The 18,964-nt window shown below is 36.3% G+C and overlaps 1 protein-coding gene across 1 annotated transcript in view; it reads right to left on the bottom strand.

Annotated features, from left to right (window-relative positions):
* lrrk2 (leucine-rich repeat kinase 2) overlaps nucleotides 1-18,964 on the bottom strand; it is a 137,733-nt gene that overhangs the window by 107,466 nt on the left and 11,303 nt on the right. Inside the window, exons 4-13 of the mRNA XM_043713611.1 lie at nucleotides 17,129-17,217; nucleotides 15,289-15,423; nucleotides 13,469-13,603; nucleotides 12,991-13,122; nucleotides 12,755-12,874; nucleotides 11,744-11,853; nucleotides 6,621-6,700; nucleotides 6,384-6,490; nucleotides 6,167-6,296; nucleotides 1,965-2,089 (exon numbers count right to left, since the gene is read on the bottom strand). Coding sequence (XP_043569546.1) covers nucleotides 1,965-2,089; nucleotides 6,167-6,296; nucleotides 6,384-6,490; nucleotides 6,621-6,700; nucleotides 11,744-11,853; nucleotides 12,755-12,874; nucleotides 12,991-13,122; nucleotides 13,469-13,603; nucleotides 15,289-15,423; nucleotides 17,129-17,217 — 1,163 coding nt within the window. The remainder of the gene's footprint in view (nucleotides 1-1,964; nucleotides 2,090-6,166; nucleotides 6,297-6,383; nucleotides 6,491-6,620; nucleotides 6,701-11,743; nucleotides 11,854-12,754; nucleotides 12,875-12,990; nucleotides 13,123-13,468; nucleotides 13,604-15,288; nucleotides 15,424-17,128; nucleotides 17,218-18,964) is intronic.

Below are 18,964 nucleotides of genomic sequence, written 5' to 3'. Positions count from 1 at the left end.
GTTTCCACACTGTAGGGATTCTATGATCTGTTGTAACCTTCCACTCCAGATTGCCTGATATGTCTTTCTTTTTCCCTGAAACCAAGGACTACCTGATGACCAGCATGGTTGCCTCTGAATTTGTCAGATTCATTTTTGCACTTCTGTTATCATTCTCTTTCCTCCCTCCATCTCGTAAACATGGGAAGGTTTCCTTTGGCTTTTCCTTCTATCCAAAGAGCTTCCCCATTCAAAACATCTCTGCCACACAACATATGTCCAAGCACCACATTTAAGAGAAAGACAGATGTGGTTTTGTTTTAAAGGCAACATCCGGTTAGTGGCAAACACCATTTGCGTTGTTACCACATAGCAGAAGCATGAAACTCTAATTTTAACTGTTGTTCAAATGTGAAAACCCTTAGTTCATTTCACCTCCTGCCAGAGCTAGAACAAGAATGCTCACATGCTAAAAGATTGGCCTCATTGGTAACCTTAAATATGACCTGGAAATGTGTTGCTGGAAAAGCGCAGCAGGTCAGGCAGCATCTCGGGAACAGGAGAATCGACGTTTCGGGCATTAGCCCTTCTTCATTCCTCTTCATTCCAACTTTCCTCATTCCTGAAGAAGGGCTAATGCCCGAAACGTCGATTCTCCTGTTCTCTAGATGCTGCCTGATCTGCTGCGCTTTTCCAGCAACACATTTCCATCTCTGATCTCCAGCATCTGCAGACCTCACTTTCTCCTTAAATATGACCTGAGCCATTTGCTCACAGTACAAACTTCATGCTGAAATAGGTTATATCAATGCCATCTTGCAAGAAAATGGCTACCTATATCAAACTATCACTCACCATATGTCACACATACCATAAACAGATCTAAAGCCTCCACTTTCAGTCCTGAGAACTATGCAGTCTATCACAAATAATACTCAAAAGGTAAGATTTCTAAAAATATAAGAAAAAGATGAAATGAGCTGTTTCATTATGAATGAGTGGTGTTTGCCAGTAACAGAATGCTGCCACATGTCTTTTACTCAATGAGTCATATAGCACATGAATTTCAGTGCCAGTGTGACTCTTGACGTGTGTGCAACCTACATTCCTATGACAAACATGACCCTTCAGAGGTTCGCAATAGGTTAGGCACTTACTGTGTACAACCACCTCATATTCGCAAAACTCTAAAATAGCATCCAACATTAGACAGAGTCAACTGGACAACATATGCTAAATAATACCAAGCATGCAAGGAACTACATTGACATCTAATTTTGGATTGTCATTTGGAGTCTTACAGTGGTTCACTTGCATGCACTTGAAGTTAGAAATACTAATTCACATGGATTTGTATTTTGCAGACAGAAATAGCTTGTATTCATATTATGTTTGTTTCAACAGGACAAACTAGTAATAGCCATTTTCTGGTTCAGAGCAAAACTCAAAACTGCCTGATTCACATTTAAATTGTTTGGCATTTAACTTGTGCATTCTCCAAACCAGAGTTGACTGGACACTCAAATAGCATGTCCTGTTCAGACAATATAAAAATGTTATTCAGTTTCACATTTCTATTCTTGTAAATCCTTCTGATGAGTACAAGACAAAATATTTTGAGAAAAATGTCTATTTTCAGCAATACATAAGTTCTGTAATATCAAATGACTACATATTAAAAATAATTAAGTTGAAATCATATCATAAGGAGCTCAAGTGTCTGAGAGCCAAAGAAGTGATGAGACTTTAAAGTTCAATTGCCTATGGTGGCTTTCACAAGTTGATGACATCTGGGCTGTGCAAATCCCAGGTTGTCCACAGATTCACATCTCCAGCAAGAATTACAACTCCAGCAAAATTCCCCAATACTTAAAAAAAAAGGTGTCCATCAATATAACTTTTTAGCAAGTCAGTTAATGTAGAAAATGCTAGTAAATAAATATTTTCGACATTAAAAAGCACGTCTTTTTTTTTCCCTCACTTACCAGGACAAATAATGTGTGACATAACCCGAAGGGCCTCAAGCTGTACAGAAGAGTTATGTAAAGTATTCTTCAATGTGTCTATTATTCTACATGAAGTTAATTTCATGATATCCCAACTCAGATTGCTGAAAAGACAGGAAATGACACAAAAATAAATAATGGTATAAAACCAAATTAGCGTTTTTTTTAAAATTCATTTTACTTCATTCAAAGGTCGACAAGAAAAGAAACTAAACTAGATCGATATTCATAATGCTACTGTACAATTTAATGCATCAAAGGTCAATCTTGTAAATATCTATACCTTTTCTGATATAAATTGAAATAAACTTTGAAACAAAACAGACTACAGAGGAACCTCAATTATCCAGCATTCGATTATCCGAATTTTGGATTATCCGAACAAGATTGCAAGGTCCCAATGCATGGCTAAACTATGTTATCCAGCATTCGATTAACCAGATGAAATACTCCCCACTCATGGCCTTCGGATAATCGAGGTTCCTCTGTATTTGAATATAACCTTTCACTCATTTACCGCTGCGAGAATGCAATGTAATGTGTAGGTTATTACTTCCAGTCTAAAACCGTAATTTAATTTAAAGAGACCACAAGTGCAGCAGGTTTGCAAAGATGAGAAATCCACATAGTTGCCAATAGAAGTTGGACTAGTAGTATTGTAGGTTACATTTAGAGACCACTTTTGAAAAGAACATGAATTACAACTGAACCAGGCGTTATTGGAATTGAGCACAATATGCAAAACATCAAAAACACCTAAATCTACTTCAAGTTAGATCTTACTAACAAATGCAAACATTTGCAAAATGCAAAATTTTTAAAAATTCTGCAATTCCACGTCTGTTAGCACAGCAAATATATATTAGCAGATCTTCTGCTAATAGTATACTAATAGTCAGAAAGAGTGGTGTATATTTAAGGGTAAAATGTCTAATTGCTGTAAATAGATCCTGATGTAATTAGAGGATGACTGATTGGAAAAAAAATGTCTGATTCATCAATTTGACAGCGAGTTATAAATCCATGATCCTTCCCCAAAATCAGTAGAGCTCTTACAATGTGACTATTTTGCATCTTTAACAAAGTGGCCAGTGGCAAGTTCTCAGAATAGTTATAGATATAAAAATGATGATTACTTCATTGCTGGAGGTCAGCGACATGATTAGTGAAATGTTAACTAAAACCATAACTCTGTCAGAATTCTACTTTCTACTGCATATCACATAATAAGTGACGATCTGGTGTGAAATATGACAAACTGAAATAGGGATGCTACAAGGCACCATGGCACGAGTAACAAAAATGTACACCATTTTAATTTTCTCCCCATAACTAAGAGCTTATCACAAAGAGTTCCTGAAACACCATGCTTTGCAATATTTTTGCAACTGAACCACATTTGTGCAATAATCGCTTATCAGTGTAAAATATTTATGCAGCTTAGAGCAAGCACCAAAAAGAGAATTTCATCACCACTGCATTGTGATCTTAGTAATGCCAAAAGGGAAATGGTATAATCCGGTGACCAACAAACTGAGAAAGTAAACACAAGAACCTTACTATCCTAATTATTGCACAGTTTCTACTTGGGTAAGAAAAATAAAACCACAAGGTTTCTGTCTGGTCTTTTCCATTGGCCACAAATATCTCAAATAAGGAGAAAAACTGAACCTATGATAATAAAGCACAATTACCCAGAACCTTGGAATGATAGAAAGTAGGCTTGCATTTATAATACCTTTGTTTTGAATTTCAGCAATGTTGCTATTGGAGATTAAATTATTCCTCTAGAAAAGAATGGGAAAACAAAAAAAGATTCCAAATAAAAAGAAAAATAAAGCAGATACTGGAAATCTGAAATAAAAACAGAAATGCTGGAAGTATTCAACAGGTCAGACAGCATCTATTAAGAGATCAGCAGTTAATAATTAAAGACTGCTGGGAGACTGGAAATGCAAAGTAGGAATAAATAGGCATTTTTCCGAATGGGGCAAGCAGTGACAAATGGGATACTGCAGAGTTCAGCATTTGGACCTTAGCTATTCACAGGATATATTAATTACTTAGATCAGGGAACTAGATGTAACGTCCCAAGTTTGCAGACAGCACAAATTTGGGTGAGCTATTGGGAAGATGCAAGGATGCTTCAGTGTGAGCAAATGCATCGAAAATGAAGTATAATGTGGATAAATGTGAGGTTATCCTCTTTGACGGCAAAAACAGGAATGTTGATTATTATCAGATAGGTGATAGATTGAGAAAGGGGGATGCACAAGACCTGGGTGTCCTTGCACAGGGCTTCAGTGAAACCACACAAAGTACCATGCACAGTTTTGGTCTCCTTATCTGAGGAAGGATGTCCTGGCTATGGAGAGAATGCACTGATTCCTCGGATCACAGGAATGACATTTGAAGAGAATCTGGATTGGCAAGGATCATATTCACTGGAGTTTAAAAGAAAGACAGTTTAGACAGCTCCTAGAACCCTATCAAATTCTAACAGGACAAGACAGGGTAAATACTGAAGGGAGGTTCCTGATGACTGGACAGTCCAGAACCAGGATCACTACACATGCAGTAGGCCATTTAGGACGGAGATAAGGAAAAATTTCTTCCCCAAAGAATGATCAGCCTGTGGAATTCTCTGCCACAGAAAGCTGATGAGCCGAAACATTGAAAGTTTTCAAGGGGGAGTTATATACAGTACTTATCGTTAAAGGAATCAAAGGGTATAGGGAAAACATGAAAACAGAGTGCTGAGTTGGATGATCAGCCACGATCGGGCAGACTCAAAGGGCCTACTTCTACTCCTAGTTGATTTGTAAGTTGATGACATTTCAAAAAATTATTATGACCCCTGTGGAGATTGAAGATTTTTTTAGAAAGTATTCTAAACTTCCAGGTGATAGTGAAATGGATGATGCATATGCTTTAAGAATTTTAACAGATTGAAAGCAAAATTGACCAAAGACCAAATATAACCTCCTTCTCTGAGTGACTCATTCTATTGCACGGGTCAAGTTCCTCCTTTTTACTTTGAACAAATTGAAAAATCCACTTCGTAGATGTACTTCATATTGTCCCTTATGCAGCAATTCATTTTTCTGGGCCTAGCCTGAAGTTATTCTCAGCTCCTATGGGTTTACTTTCATTTCCTTTGTTTCTCACTCTGGAAAGTGTTAACCTCAGAACTGTCTTTCACATTCATGTTTTTTTTCCCTCAAGCACACTTTGAGCAAGTTTTTCAGCCTTTTCAAACCTCCAGAATCTACTATTTTCAATCCAGCTTGAGCTCCCACCCACCTTCCGGTGCAGCAAATTGAGTTTAATTGGACTGAATTTATTGTCACGTGTACCGAGGCACAGTGAAAATCTTTGTCTTGTGAGCAATACAGAACCATAGAAACTTTCAGACCTCTAGCAGCTTCCTCTCTCGGGTCCTGATCTGTGTGGCAGCATTTTCAGGGATAACTTAGCAACTCTTCTCCTATAAACTACTTATCCAAAGTAACATGAATTACATGGGCTTTATATCCAGATATAAATGTTAATTGGCTAATATTTAACCTCTAAATATATTCCATTTGGTATTAAGTGTAACTGTTATAACCTGACATTCTCAACCTCTTCCTGGGACTTTGAAGATAAATAGTATGATCACTTTAACTGTAGATGTTGCTGCCATTATTTTCTAGTATGAACACCTTACACTTTCTGACCATGCAGAATAATCTGGGCTTTGTTTTATACTTCCAATAGCTCTCATCCAGATCCATTGTCAGACAGACATAGAACAGTCACATGGTCTCCTTCATTTTACTCTAAATTAAGCAGAGAGTCTCAAAAATATAACAATCTTTTATAATACACAACCATTTATAATACTGGGCCTGATTAAAAGTAATCGATTTTAAACATTGACTCTAGTTCAGAGATGCTGAATGAGTATTTGCAGCATTTTCTGTTTTATAGGAACATAGGAAAAGGAGTAAGCCATTCACCCCGGAGTCTGTTCCACTGTTTATTAGAGATCATGGCTGATGTATGGCCTAACTCCATGTCCTTGTGAACCCAATATCTGGACACTACAAGGTAAATTTGTGCTAAAAGGTCAACAGTTCCAAAAAATTCTAACAGAACATTTTGCTACCTGGATAAAATAACCGAAGATAAACATTTACCTTCCAATAAATAACTTATTAAGGAATTTGCAGGCACTTTCCAGGACATCACAAGAGTTTGAATGTTTTTTCATAAGGTCTAGAATGTTGATATGTATCCCTTTTGCCAAGAGAAGCCTTCTGATTTGTACTGTTAATTAAAATTTAATAAAATACTGTTAGAAAAAAAACTGCTTGCTTTATTATTTTCTTGGATGTTTCTTCATTTTTAACTCACCGCTTTTGTTGACCAAAGTTGCCAGAACATTTGCTGCTGCTTGAAATACTTGCTTTGAATTAGAATGCAATAACATCGCTGTCATCACCAGTCTGTGAACTGGATAGCTGCAGTACAATAAGATATTTCTTTCACAAATTCTGATCAGAATTATGCAAGTAAGAACTCACATTTCAAAACACATTCAAGTTATAAAAACACTGAAGCACATCTGAAAAGAAATCTAAGTGTCAGTACCATGCTTCTTCATCTTCAAATTCTGTATGTAGATCATTCTGATACAGAAGTAGATTGTACAGTGCCCAACAAGCTGCTTCCTGAAAGAAATAGATTGCAAATCAAGTGATCATTTCCATGTTGATCTTTGTTCTGTATGTTTTGCAGACTAGTACTTTACACTTTCAATTCATCATAACCATATATTTTCCCTCCAACAAAACTGGCAGTGACTTTATGATTTTCATGACTAGGACTTACAACTCTCTGAACCATCAATGTCAGGTTTATTGTTGGAAACTTATAATAATGCCAATCTAATTTATCATAAATCATTTTATATACAATGCTAAGAAGAAAAACTTAATGTAAAGTTGGAAAATTAAATCACTGTTGTACAACATATAGGCTTGGAACTGCAATTGACATAAACAAACCTTTCATTCACAGCTGCCATATCTGAGGTTACTTATTTTGCACTGGTTTTTGTAAATTATCCAATTTTCCATGTATATTCTTCATTGGTATCATCTGAGAAATTCACATCTTAATATTTAAATTTACATATGAAGGAATAATCAGAGTACATCAGTTTAACTATTCATGGTTATGTAGTGTAATTATGACATCAGAAGCAAGACTGAGCATTCATAATTGTAACTGATTGGTACTGAAATGCCAGCTTGACAAAGCAAAGGGTTTATGAATGCCTTAAATTTCTGATGTATTGGCTGCAGAGGCTCCATAAGTACCTAAGTACTATGGCATGCACTTTGTATGGAAGGGAAAAGAGAATGTCGACATCAAGGGCGACACAAGCTCTTCTTTCAATTTCTTTGGGGACAAAGAAATTTTTTTAACCTATTTTTTAAAAAAATGCACTTAAGAAACTTAAAATTTAGAACCAATAATCAGTTAAATCAGTCAAATACTCCATATTTCCATTGTAATAAAAGGATACATTCTATAATAGTATAAAATGTACAGACATCAAAATTAACTTTACACATTGCAATTTTCTTGAATCCGACAAATGATTTTGAATGAGCTAAAAATTCAGTAACTGGTTAAATAGACATTAACTCTTTAGTTGGATCAGTGCAATGCTAATCGAGGTTCAGCTTAATTACAATTTGCACAAGACCATTTTGATGGATTCATGGATAGGAAACCTTATCAGCAAAAAACTGAAATTATTTTTTCAAAGTAATAGTGAAACGGACACTGTGTCCTTTAAGGGCTGTATTAGACTAAATGCATGCCAAGGCAGCAACTTGATGCACTATTCTAAGTGGACATCTGGTTTAAAAGACTGATTTTAAAAAATCCTGATGCAAATACAACTCATAATTGTGAACAAATTAATAATTTTAAAATAGGCATGTTGGTTTAAAACACCAGTTATCACCTTCAGAGGAATTGCTGGACTGTGAACTCAAATTTCATGTCTGCCTCATAAATTAGAGATATACATCACTTAAGAATTACTATAAAACATAAAAGCCATGTGTGAAATCATAAAGAGAGACAACCAAGCCTGAAAACTTTAAAAGACCCAGTGCATAAGAGTTATCAGAGCCACAAACCATGCACAGAGTATGGATATGAAATCAACAAACAAGGAATGAGCATAGCAAAAACACAACAACCAATATCATAAGTTGAAGTGATCAATGGATGATAGGAAGAAATCATAATGCATTGATATCATTGAACAGAAATCAGAACAAGTTGGACTTATTTCTCAGAAGAGGAGGAACATGAAAGCTGAACAACGACTCAGAAGAGGAACACACTCACTGAAATAAGGAAGACTGTGGACCATTCTGAACCACAGGATAAGATTGGAAACAGACAAGGATCAAAGCAGCACTGCCTGGCCCTGTGAGGTCTGACACTTTGGGTAAAATGGTTATAGAGTATATAAGACACGATTAATAAAAGAAAAATAGATGGAAATGGAAGTTCTAATCTACAACTGGGAGAATGCATAATAGGGCCCTTCAAAGATCAACAAGGCGGCCTTTATGTGGAGTCACAGAAAATGGGGGAGATAGTAAACGAGTATTTTGCATCACTATTTACTGTGGAAAATGATATGGAATATAAAGACTGTAGGGAAATTGATGGTGACACCTTGCCAAATGTCCATATTACAGAGGAGGAAGTACTGGATGTCTTGAAACGCATAAACGTGGATAAATCCCCAGGACCTGATCAGGTGTACCCTAGAACTCTGTGGGAAGCTAGAGAAGTGATTGCTGGGCCTCCTCCTGAGATATTTGTATCATCGATAGTCACAGGCGAGGTGCCAGAAGACTGGAGGTTGGCCAATATGGTGTCACTGTTTAAGAAGGGTAGTAAGGACAAGCCAGGGGACTATAGACCAGTGAGCCTGACCTCAGTGGTGGGCAAGTTGTTGGAGGGAACCCTGAGGGACAGGATGTACATGTATTTGGAAAGGCAAGGACTGATTAGGGATAGTCAACATGGCTTTGTGCGTGGGAAATCACGTCTTACAAACTTGATTGAGTTTTCTGAAGAATTAACAAAGAAGATTGATGAGGGCAGAGCAGTAGGAGTGATCTATACGGACTTCAGTAAGGCGTTCGACAAGGTTCCCCATGGGAAACTGATTAACAAGGTTAGATCTCATGGAATACAGGGAAACTAGCCATTTGGACACAGAATTGATTCAAAGGTAGAAGACAGAGGGTGGTGGTGGAGGGTTGGTTTTCAGACTGGTTGCCTGTGACCAGCGGAGTGCCACAAAGATTGGTGCTGGGTCCTCTACTTTTTGTCACCTACATAAATGATTTGGATGCAGCCATAAGAGGTACAGTTAGTAAGTTTGCAGATGACACCAAAATTGGAGGTGTAGTGGACAGTGAAGAAGGTTACCTCAGATTACAACAGGATCTTGACCAGATGGGCCAATGGGCAGAGAAGTGGCAGATGGAGTTTAATGCAAATAAATGCGAGGTGCTCCATTTTGGGAAAGCAAATCTTAGCAAGACTTATACACTTAAATGGTAAGGTCCTAGGGAGTGTTGCTGAACAAAGAGACCTTAGAGTACGGTTCATAGCTCTTTGAAAGTGGAGTCACAGGTAGATAGGATAGTGAAGGTGTTTGGTATGCTTTCTTTTATTGGTCAGAGTATTGAATACAGGAATTGGGAGGTCATGTTGTGGCTGTACAGGACATTGGTTAGGCCACTGTTGGAATATTGCATGCAATTCTGGTCTCCTTCCTATCGGAAAGATGTTGTGAACCTTGAAAGGGTTCAGAAAAAATTTACAAAGATGTTCCAGGGTTAGAGGATTTGAGCTATAGGGAGAGGCTGAACAGGCTGGGGCTGTTTTCCCTGGAGCATCGGAGGCTGAGGGGTGACCTTATAGAGGTTTATAAAATTGTGAGGGGCATGGATAAGATAAATAGACAAAGTCTTATTCCTGGAGTTGGGGAGTCAAGAACTGGAGGGCATAGGTTTAGGGTGAGAGGGGAAAGATATAAAAGGGACTAAGGGGCAATTTTTTAATACAGAGGGTAGTATGTGTATGGAATGAACTACCAGAGGAAGTGGTGGAGGCTGGTACAATTGCAACATTTAAATGGCATTTGGATGGGTATATGAATAGAAAGGGTTTGGAGGGATATGGGCCAGAGATGGCAGATGGGACTAGATTGGGTTGGGATATCTTGTCGGCAGGGACGGGTTGGACTGAAGGGTCTGTTTCTATGCTGTACATCTCTATGACTCTTATGTAAATAAGAAGTTCTTGCACAAAGTTCCATGGATTCTGACTAAATAGAGTCAGATCCCAAACAAGCAACAAGAGAGCAAGAAAAGCAGATTGGGAGAAGACAAATTTCAGCTTTGGTCTAGGTGTACACTGTAGATTACTGAGCTGGGATAGCCAAAGAAAATAAACAAGAGTACCTCAGGTCTAAACTTTAAGGACAGAAAATACTAATTTCTCATCAAATGTATGGAATACAGGTTTGACTCTATCTGACTTTATATTTTCAAAGGGAAAATTAGCTGGATAATTTGCTCTAGCTTGTACATGGTGGAAGAAGTCTGTACTGGTCCTTACAGAGCCTTGCAGCAGAAAACAGACTTAGCTTGGAAAGCTGTGGGAAGACAGTTGGGTATCTGCTGACAACCTGAACAAGGAACAGCACTAGCCGTAAAGATGAATGGTCTTTCTAGCCAACTAAGTCATTAAAAGAATCTTACCTCAAATGATAACTAAAAGATTGGTAAGCATCAAAAGAAATTTAGAAGGACTATGGCATATTTTGGGTTGTTCCTTAAGGAAGTGGTTAAAAATCACAACACTGGGTTATAATTCAACAGGTTGATTTAGAAGCACTAGCTTTCAGAACACTGCTCCTTCATCAGGAAGTTGTGAAGGAGCAGCGCTCTGAGAGCTAGTGCTTCCAAATGAATCTGTTCGGCTATAACCTGGTGTTGCGTGATTTTTTAACTTTGTACACCTCACTCCAACACCAGCTCCTCCACACCTTAAGGAAGTGAACGAACCTTCAGGTTTATTAAAATGTATAAAGGAATTTTAGGGGGCAGATAATTAAAAATGATAACTTATTAAGGTATTTGTAAACTATTGCGTTAAGGTAGAAGTGTTTTCTTTGTTTAATTCTTTTCAATGTATAAGCAAGTTTGTTTCTGTGGAAAATTTGCTTTTGCTTTGTAGTTTTGTTGCTTAATTGCTAAACATTCCAATTTCATTTTTCAATATTTACAAGATCATAAAAGGCTCAAAACCTCATTTCTAATGCACTTCTCAGCTGAATAACTACAAGCTCCTCCTATTGTTTTTCATAGCAACAACAAGATGGCAACTTACTTTACAGACCGTACAAGAGCATTTTTCAAACTGAGCCAATATGAAATTACAAAATTAACCCTGCTTCAGTGATAAGAGAAATTCCTTCAGCAGATTTTCAATGCTTCAAGTGAATTTAAAACCTTCAGAAAAATCCAGGTCTATTTCACAGTCAAATTCAGCAAATCAAAATATTGACATTGGTTCATTTCCTAGCAGTTTAAAGTAACTGTTTTTTTAAAAATGATATAAAAGTTAAGCATTTCATGAGACTAAACAGTAATATCCCTCACCTGGACCTTTGCATTCCCTTTGAATGTTTCCAAAGCTCGACAACAAGCCTCTGTCCAACACAGATCATCTTTTCTTTCTTCAAGATGCTTGTTCACAAATATCGTTTCAGCTTCACAAAGGTACATTGAAGGTATTAGAATTTTCCTCGCTCTAAAGGGACACTCTGATTGCAGCACTCAGAAATTGAAATTTAATTTATTAATTGTGGTACACTAACAAGGAATGGCATAGTACATTGTGAAAAAGGAAAAAAGTGTCATGTTGTGCCAAAGCATCCATTTGAAGTAGCAACTGGACAAGAACAGATATGCTTAATGTTGGGACAAAATAAAATACACCATGGAAAATTTCAAGAATCCACAGGTCAATCAGTTTTTCAAAACCAAAAAGTGCCTGGTTTTTCGAGGTCAACAGATTCTGAATTCTGCATCTAAAGTGTTAATTCGACTTTTCTTATTATAAGTGCTACCAAATATACAATGTATTTCCTGGTTTTGTTTTAATACATCCAGTGGATTCAATATTCGACTACTTAATTTTAGTTTATTCTGAAACAGTTGTTCTGCATCATATTTTTTATTTATAATTCATTCCTGCAAACTGAATCACACTGTTTGATTAGACCCTCAACATTTCGTGCTGAGAGTTTCAAGACAGCAGACTTCCTCTTTTCCATGGTCCCAAATGCAGCCATTCTACTAAATCATCAAGTGATGGCCTACTGTCACCTAATGAATCAACTGCTTTTTTTAAAAAAGAGAATTGAGTGAAAGTGCAATGGGGAAAGCAACAAGGGAAATTTCCACAAAAGCTTTTTCATGATTACTCGAGATTGTTTCAAAAATCAGCTTTCTTTATTAAACTCTTGTGAGCAACTAATTGCTTTCAAAAGCTTATTGAAGACATTTTGGAATGTGGGAAACCTTTCCTCCTGAGCTGTGACTGAAGTTTTGGTGAAGTCTAACAAATGACTATTTAAGTTTTTTAATTTAATTTGAAATGTTGCTTACTTAAAAGTGCCAAACTGCTGAGAGCAGCAGCCTGCAGAGTACCATTCTGTGGATATTTCAGAACTGCATTAATGACAACTTCAGGTGCTCCGTGCAGTAATAAAATATTGTAAAAATTATCTGGAAAATAAAAATTCAGTTGCATTCATTTATTATCTCAAATTCTCTTCATTAACATGCTTTTCAATAAGTATAGCAAAATTGTAATGTGATGATGATAAAAGAATTAAGGTTACCAAGAGTAAACCTCTGTAGTAAACAGCAGCCAGTTTCATGAATTGCCTCATTGTCAGGAAATCTCTTCATTGCATCAGTTACTAGACTGTAGCATTTTTCATTTCCTGACATCAGAACTTCTACATTGTTTTCTGAAATTAAAAGTCTATTATTAATTTTGCATGTAGCAAGATCAATTTTCACTTCCCTCATGCAAATATTTCAACATGCATCTTAAAGTAACTAGCCATCGATTTGTCAAATGGTCTCAAATATCACATTTCACAGCCAGTTCTATAAAGACTAGCCCATGTTTTCTCATTTTACAACTGTTAGACATTAGTTTTGAAATAATAATCTCATGGCAGCTCAAATAAGCTTGCTTTACAAATGTAAAGCAGGAATATTGTTTACTCTTATGTAATTACAACTTAAAAGATCACTTTACATACAACTTGGTACATGGTTCTGAACATTTTGCTAAGCAACTCAACTTACGTGGACTAGCCAAAGGAAGCAGAGCTCTCAAACCATGCAGTACCAAATCTTCATGTTCACTGAATTTTGTTATGGCTTCTAAAATTACCCAGTGATCTTTCTCTTCTACAAATTCAATCATCTGCTCATCTGGAACTGAAATCATAGTCAAACATTACGAATAAGCATCAAAGATAAATACAGAACAAAAACCCAAGAACTGTAAAAGGTGAATGGCTGTACTTCAACACAGTTGGGATCAATATCTTCACAAGGTGGTTAAATGATGCTGCAATGTGAGGCACCATTAAAGAAACAATGCACACAGAAATTGGAGAGACAAACAATATGAAAATAAATAGTTCAGAATTAGTTGGTCAAGGATGAGATCTGAGCTTGATTAAAAATGGGCCTGGAATGCATGTGAAGGAATACTGAGGATGGTAAACTACAAAGACGAGTAGGCACGTGATGTTATGATTTTGTGGCAATAGCAGAATCTTGATTCAAACAAGGGGAAGAGTGAGCACTTAATATTCCTAGCTACGTTGTATGCAGAAAAGACAGCAAAAGAACTAAAATTGGGAGGGCATGGCAGTATTAGTCAAAGATACTACTACAGCACCAAAAAGGGTTGAGGGTTCAAAAACAGAAACAATTTGCTCAGAATTACGGTATAGAAGAGGAGCAATTATGTTGCAGGGTGCAGATTACAGATAATTAATATCTGTATATGGGAAAAGAGGCTGAAGAGCAAATTTGCAGGTAAATAGATGCAGGTTTGCTCACTGAGCTGGAAAGTTTGTTTTCAGTTGTTTTGTCACCATACGAGGTAACATCATCAATGAGCCTCTGGATGAAACATTGGTGGCATGGCCCACTTTCTATTTATGTGTTTAGGTTTTGTTGGTTTGGTGATGTAATTTCCTGTGGTGATGTCATTTCCTGTTCTTTTTCTTATGGGTGGTAAATGGGATCTAAGACAATGTGTTTGTTGATAGATTTCAGGTTGAAATGCCAAGCTTCTAGGAATTCTTGTATGTGTCTCTGTTTAACTTGTCCGAGGATGGATGTGTTGTTCCAGTCAAAGTGGTGTCCCTCCTCATCTGTATGCAACCCACTAATGACAGTGGGTTATGTCTTTTTGTGGCTAGTTGATGTTCATGTATTCTGGTGGCTAGTTTTCTGTCTGTTTGTCCATTGTAGTGTTTATTACAGTTCTTGCAAGGTAATTTGTAAATGACATTAGTCTTTTGCAACAAGCAAGCAAGATCTCATTTACCACCCCCTAAAAAAAAACAAGAAATGGCGTCACCACAAGAAATGACATCACCAACCCAAGGAAACCTAAAACATTAATAGAAGGCGAGCCATGCTACCAGTGCTTCATCCGGAGACTCACTGATGATGTTACCTAGTATGGTGATGAAATGAACCTTCCAGCTCAGCAAGCAAACCTACATCCAGAGCCTCAACCTGAGCTACAAATCTTCTCAAAACTTGCTTGCAGGTAAATTGCAGACTTATGCAATATCTGTAAATCAGCTTTGTTGGGATATTCTTGTATATATTGTTTGTTTCAAAAATATATAAAAAGCAAAAGGTTTGCAAAATCTTACCTGCATGCAAGAAAACTTACTTTACCAGCATGTTTCTTTTTGTAAATTGCTTTCAGATACTACATAAAATGTAAAGTCGTTTCTAAGGAGATGTAAAATTGTTCAACTCACACATCTCTCGAAAAGTAACCACAATATAAGAATTACAACCCTTTCGATACAACTCTCCTCAAAAAACCTGATATTTCAAGGAGCTCTGGAGCACAAATTCTACAGAATTACCTTTTCCTAAAAGTGCACTCAATACTTGACACCCATATATCTGAATTCCACAATGGTCAGCAAGTCTCTTCATTCCATCAAGAACCAAAGAAAATACATCCATTTCATCATCTCGAAGCAGTAATGAAATTTCATCTGCAATATGATTCAAAAGCATAATTTTCTTAAAAGATATCACACAGAACTTAATTGCCAACACTGCACCAATGTAAGAAATAAAATACAAAACAGTTACAAAAATTAAATATTCATTTTCCTTTTTAGCTACTGACTAAAATGAATGATGCATAAAGGATTCATTGTGAAGTAAACAAACGGTGCAAAGCATGGCTTTCTTTAGAAAAAAACACTCACAAATTCTACATGTATTAATGAACTATGAAAGTCCACACAAATACATTTGTCTTCATCTAACAAGGTCCAAGCTAACCTGCTGATCAAACAGCATAATCTGTTTTTTCAGATTTTACCTCCACAAAAACTTAGTATACAACGTTATATTGCTGAAGCAAATAATGAGCTGTTTTTTCCCCCAATGTCCACATATGCCACTATAAGCTATTATTAAAAAGAAAGGTAAAGTAGCTCGTGGTAATCGAATTCACATACACTACATTTTAAACTCACTTTTAACTCAATATTGCAGGGAAAATATTTTCTCATTTTTATCAAGGCAAATGATAATAAAAGATCAAAACTACATGATTGAAAACAGAGGCCTTTGTAACATAATTCTTAAAAAAAATGCAGTACAGACAATAGACATCTAATTTAACAGGACAGAACATAATGAATAACTAGTTTAACAGTCTTCTGAATTTCACAAATGACACTTTGTATTGTTCTATATATAATGATGCATTTTTAAAAACAAACACAAGGAAGGCAGTACGTTTTATTTGGTCTAATTCTGAGCTGGTGGGAATTACAACATGCTCATATACTTGAAGGACAATGAAAGATTAATAATGGGGACACAATCACAAGTTGCTAATTTGTGGATCTGAAGTTGCTAAGAATCCAGCAATCATGGCTCAATAGGTTTACAAGTCAGGTTTGTGACTGCTCAGAACTTCACCTACTTTGATTTTTGCTTCGTTCAATTTTTCTGATCAATTATGTTAAAAACGTTGATCTCGCATTCTTACTTAGCACGACCAACAAACATTGTTTACATAACTTCAAAATGTTTAAAATTTATATAGTAAACCAATTTAAAATTTTCAAGCTTAGCTAATAATTCTGGCTATTTCAGTTAGTATGGTCAAAGGCAGATAAGTAAATTGAGATTTAGATCACCCTTGATCTAGTTGAATGGCAGCATAGTTTCAAGGACTGCCCTGCTTACTTCTGTTCTCATGAATTGCCTTAAGATTTGCTAATTAGAAATGAACTCATCAGATATCGTATTTGCTCTTAAAAAAAGATGTCATCTGGTAATTACATAGATTTGGCAGAAAACACTTGTGCTTTGACCAGTACATTGTGTCAGACAAAAACAGATTCTGACTTCTTAAAATGACTGATAGATTCATTGCTCACTCTAAAGTATAAGTACAGATATCAAACACCCAACTCAAGAACAAATCTGCACACCATTTAAATTATTAATCTAACTCTCAGACAAATCAAAATCTGCAAATCATACCAGTGTGCCTGCCTGATAGCTACGTAGAATTTTCACTATATTTTCCTACAACAATTGCTATCCCAATTATATGAGAAGTACATTGGTATAAAATCAGATAATGCACTAAAGGCTCCTATTACATTATTTTTTCATGTATGGATTCTATCTCGGTTAGAAAATGTTTTCAAAAATTAACTAGAACTACTGTACCTGATTGAACTAGGATTGTTAACACCTTAAGGCCCAGCAGCAATATGGTGGGATGACATTTGTAAATCAACAACAATTTCAGGATCTGTCTAAAATATGAAGAGGAAGAAAAATGGTCAAACATTGCAGGAAACATCATTTTAAAATTTTTATTTAAACATAAAATGGTTTCTGATATTACTGGTAATTTGTTCTTAAATTGCAACTGTCATCAAAGTCCCTCCTGTCCTGATAGAAAAATAGCCCTGACAGACATGATACAATAGTTAGCCAAATTAAAACCACGAATGTCTTGTTCAGGTAATTGACCTCAGTCAAATAAGTTTAGCACTACAAATTTCAACATCCACTATGGTGGGAAGATACAAAAGTCAGGATGCCAATTCCAGAAGCTGCTGCTAAAAATCTGATCAAACTTCAAGAAATAGAAGCAAAGCAATGCAAATGCTGGAGATTTGAAATAAAAACAAAAAGGTTCTAAAGAAGCTCAGCAGGTCTGGCAGCATCTGTGGGGAGAGGAACAGAGTGCATGTTTCATGTCTAATATGACTCTTCTTCAGAACAGTCTTAAGGTGGACCAAGATGGTTGGTTACATCACTTCCTCGATGATAATTTGATCAGTTTTGAAGTGGGAATTGTTTTTATTCCATTCAAATTTACTGACTGAAACAAACTTGGTTGTGACTTGCTCTTCAAAAGAATAGCATAATGACATTCATCACCCAAGTTCATACGAGATTAATCATCATATTGGAGGCCCACAAGAGAACTTTGCACTTCATCCCATCAAAGTCAGCATATTCAGGAATGCAGGGAAGAAATGTATTGGGAAAGAATAATACATAATGTGAAACATTCTTAAGCAAATAGTAATGGTAATCATGAGCATGTAAACGCACAAAGACAAGAAGATGTAATCAGCTCAATCTACAGCACTAAGTAGCAACTATGATTGAAAGAAATTAAAGAGCATTAAGTGCTTTTTATAAAAACTGGTGAAAGCAATGAATGGAAATAAGTATCTGCATGCACATGCATAAAAGAACTGAAAGCTATTCATTACATATTTACGCAAAGGGGGAAAGTTAGTTAAATCAAGAAGAATTGAAAAAAGACAATAAAAACAGTAAATTATCAAGAAGCATGAAAGCATATTGTAAACACTTCTCAAGGTGTATAAAAAGGAAGAGATTGAGGAAGGTCACTGTAGACCCACTGGAGATAGAGACAGGTAAAATTTAATGGGAAGGAGGAAACAGCAGGAACATTAAAGCAAATGCTTGTATCTATCATCATGTGGAATATAAAAAGCAACAATAATTAGGAAGAAAAAATAGGACCAAGTGGTAATAAATCCACCACTTGATGATCAACAACCTGGTGATTGTTTATTCGTTAGAGAACAGACAGCAAGAATAAACCACATTTTTGCGGGTTGGCAGACCCCTACAAGCACAGTGTCACAAGGATTAGATCTTTGGCTTCATCTATTTACAATCCATGTAAAGACTTTGATGAGTTCACAGAGTATAATATCTCAAAGTTTGTCAACAATACAGACTTTTGATGCAGCCCTAAAGAATGGGCCAGTCATACTGTAGCAATGTAAACAACATAAGGTTTTGCCAGATAGAATTAAGTTGCAGAATGGTAAAGACAAGCTTGCGCAAGTTGGCAAAAATCTTGCAGATGAAATATAATGTGAAGTTGCCGACTATCAGGAAAAATAAACAAGTATTAAATTTGAAAGTAGAAGAGACTTAGAAACATGAGCATGGAAGTAAAGGGACAGTGGCAGCAGGGATACAAGGTTGGCTTAGCAACAGGAAACAGAC

The sequence above is a fragment of the Chiloscyllium plagiosum genome, chromosome 23 (assembly GCF_004010195.1).
Source record: "Chiloscyllium plagiosum isolate BGI_BamShark_2017 chromosome 23, ASM401019v2, whole genome shotgun sequence".
NCBI classification, from domain to species: domain Eukaryota; kingdom Metazoa; phylum Chordata; class Chondrichthyes; order Orectolobiformes; family Hemiscylliidae; genus Chiloscyllium; species Chiloscyllium plagiosum.
The sequence above is the reverse complement of the archived record's forward strand: the minus strand, read 5'-3'. Positions and strand labels throughout refer to the sequence as shown.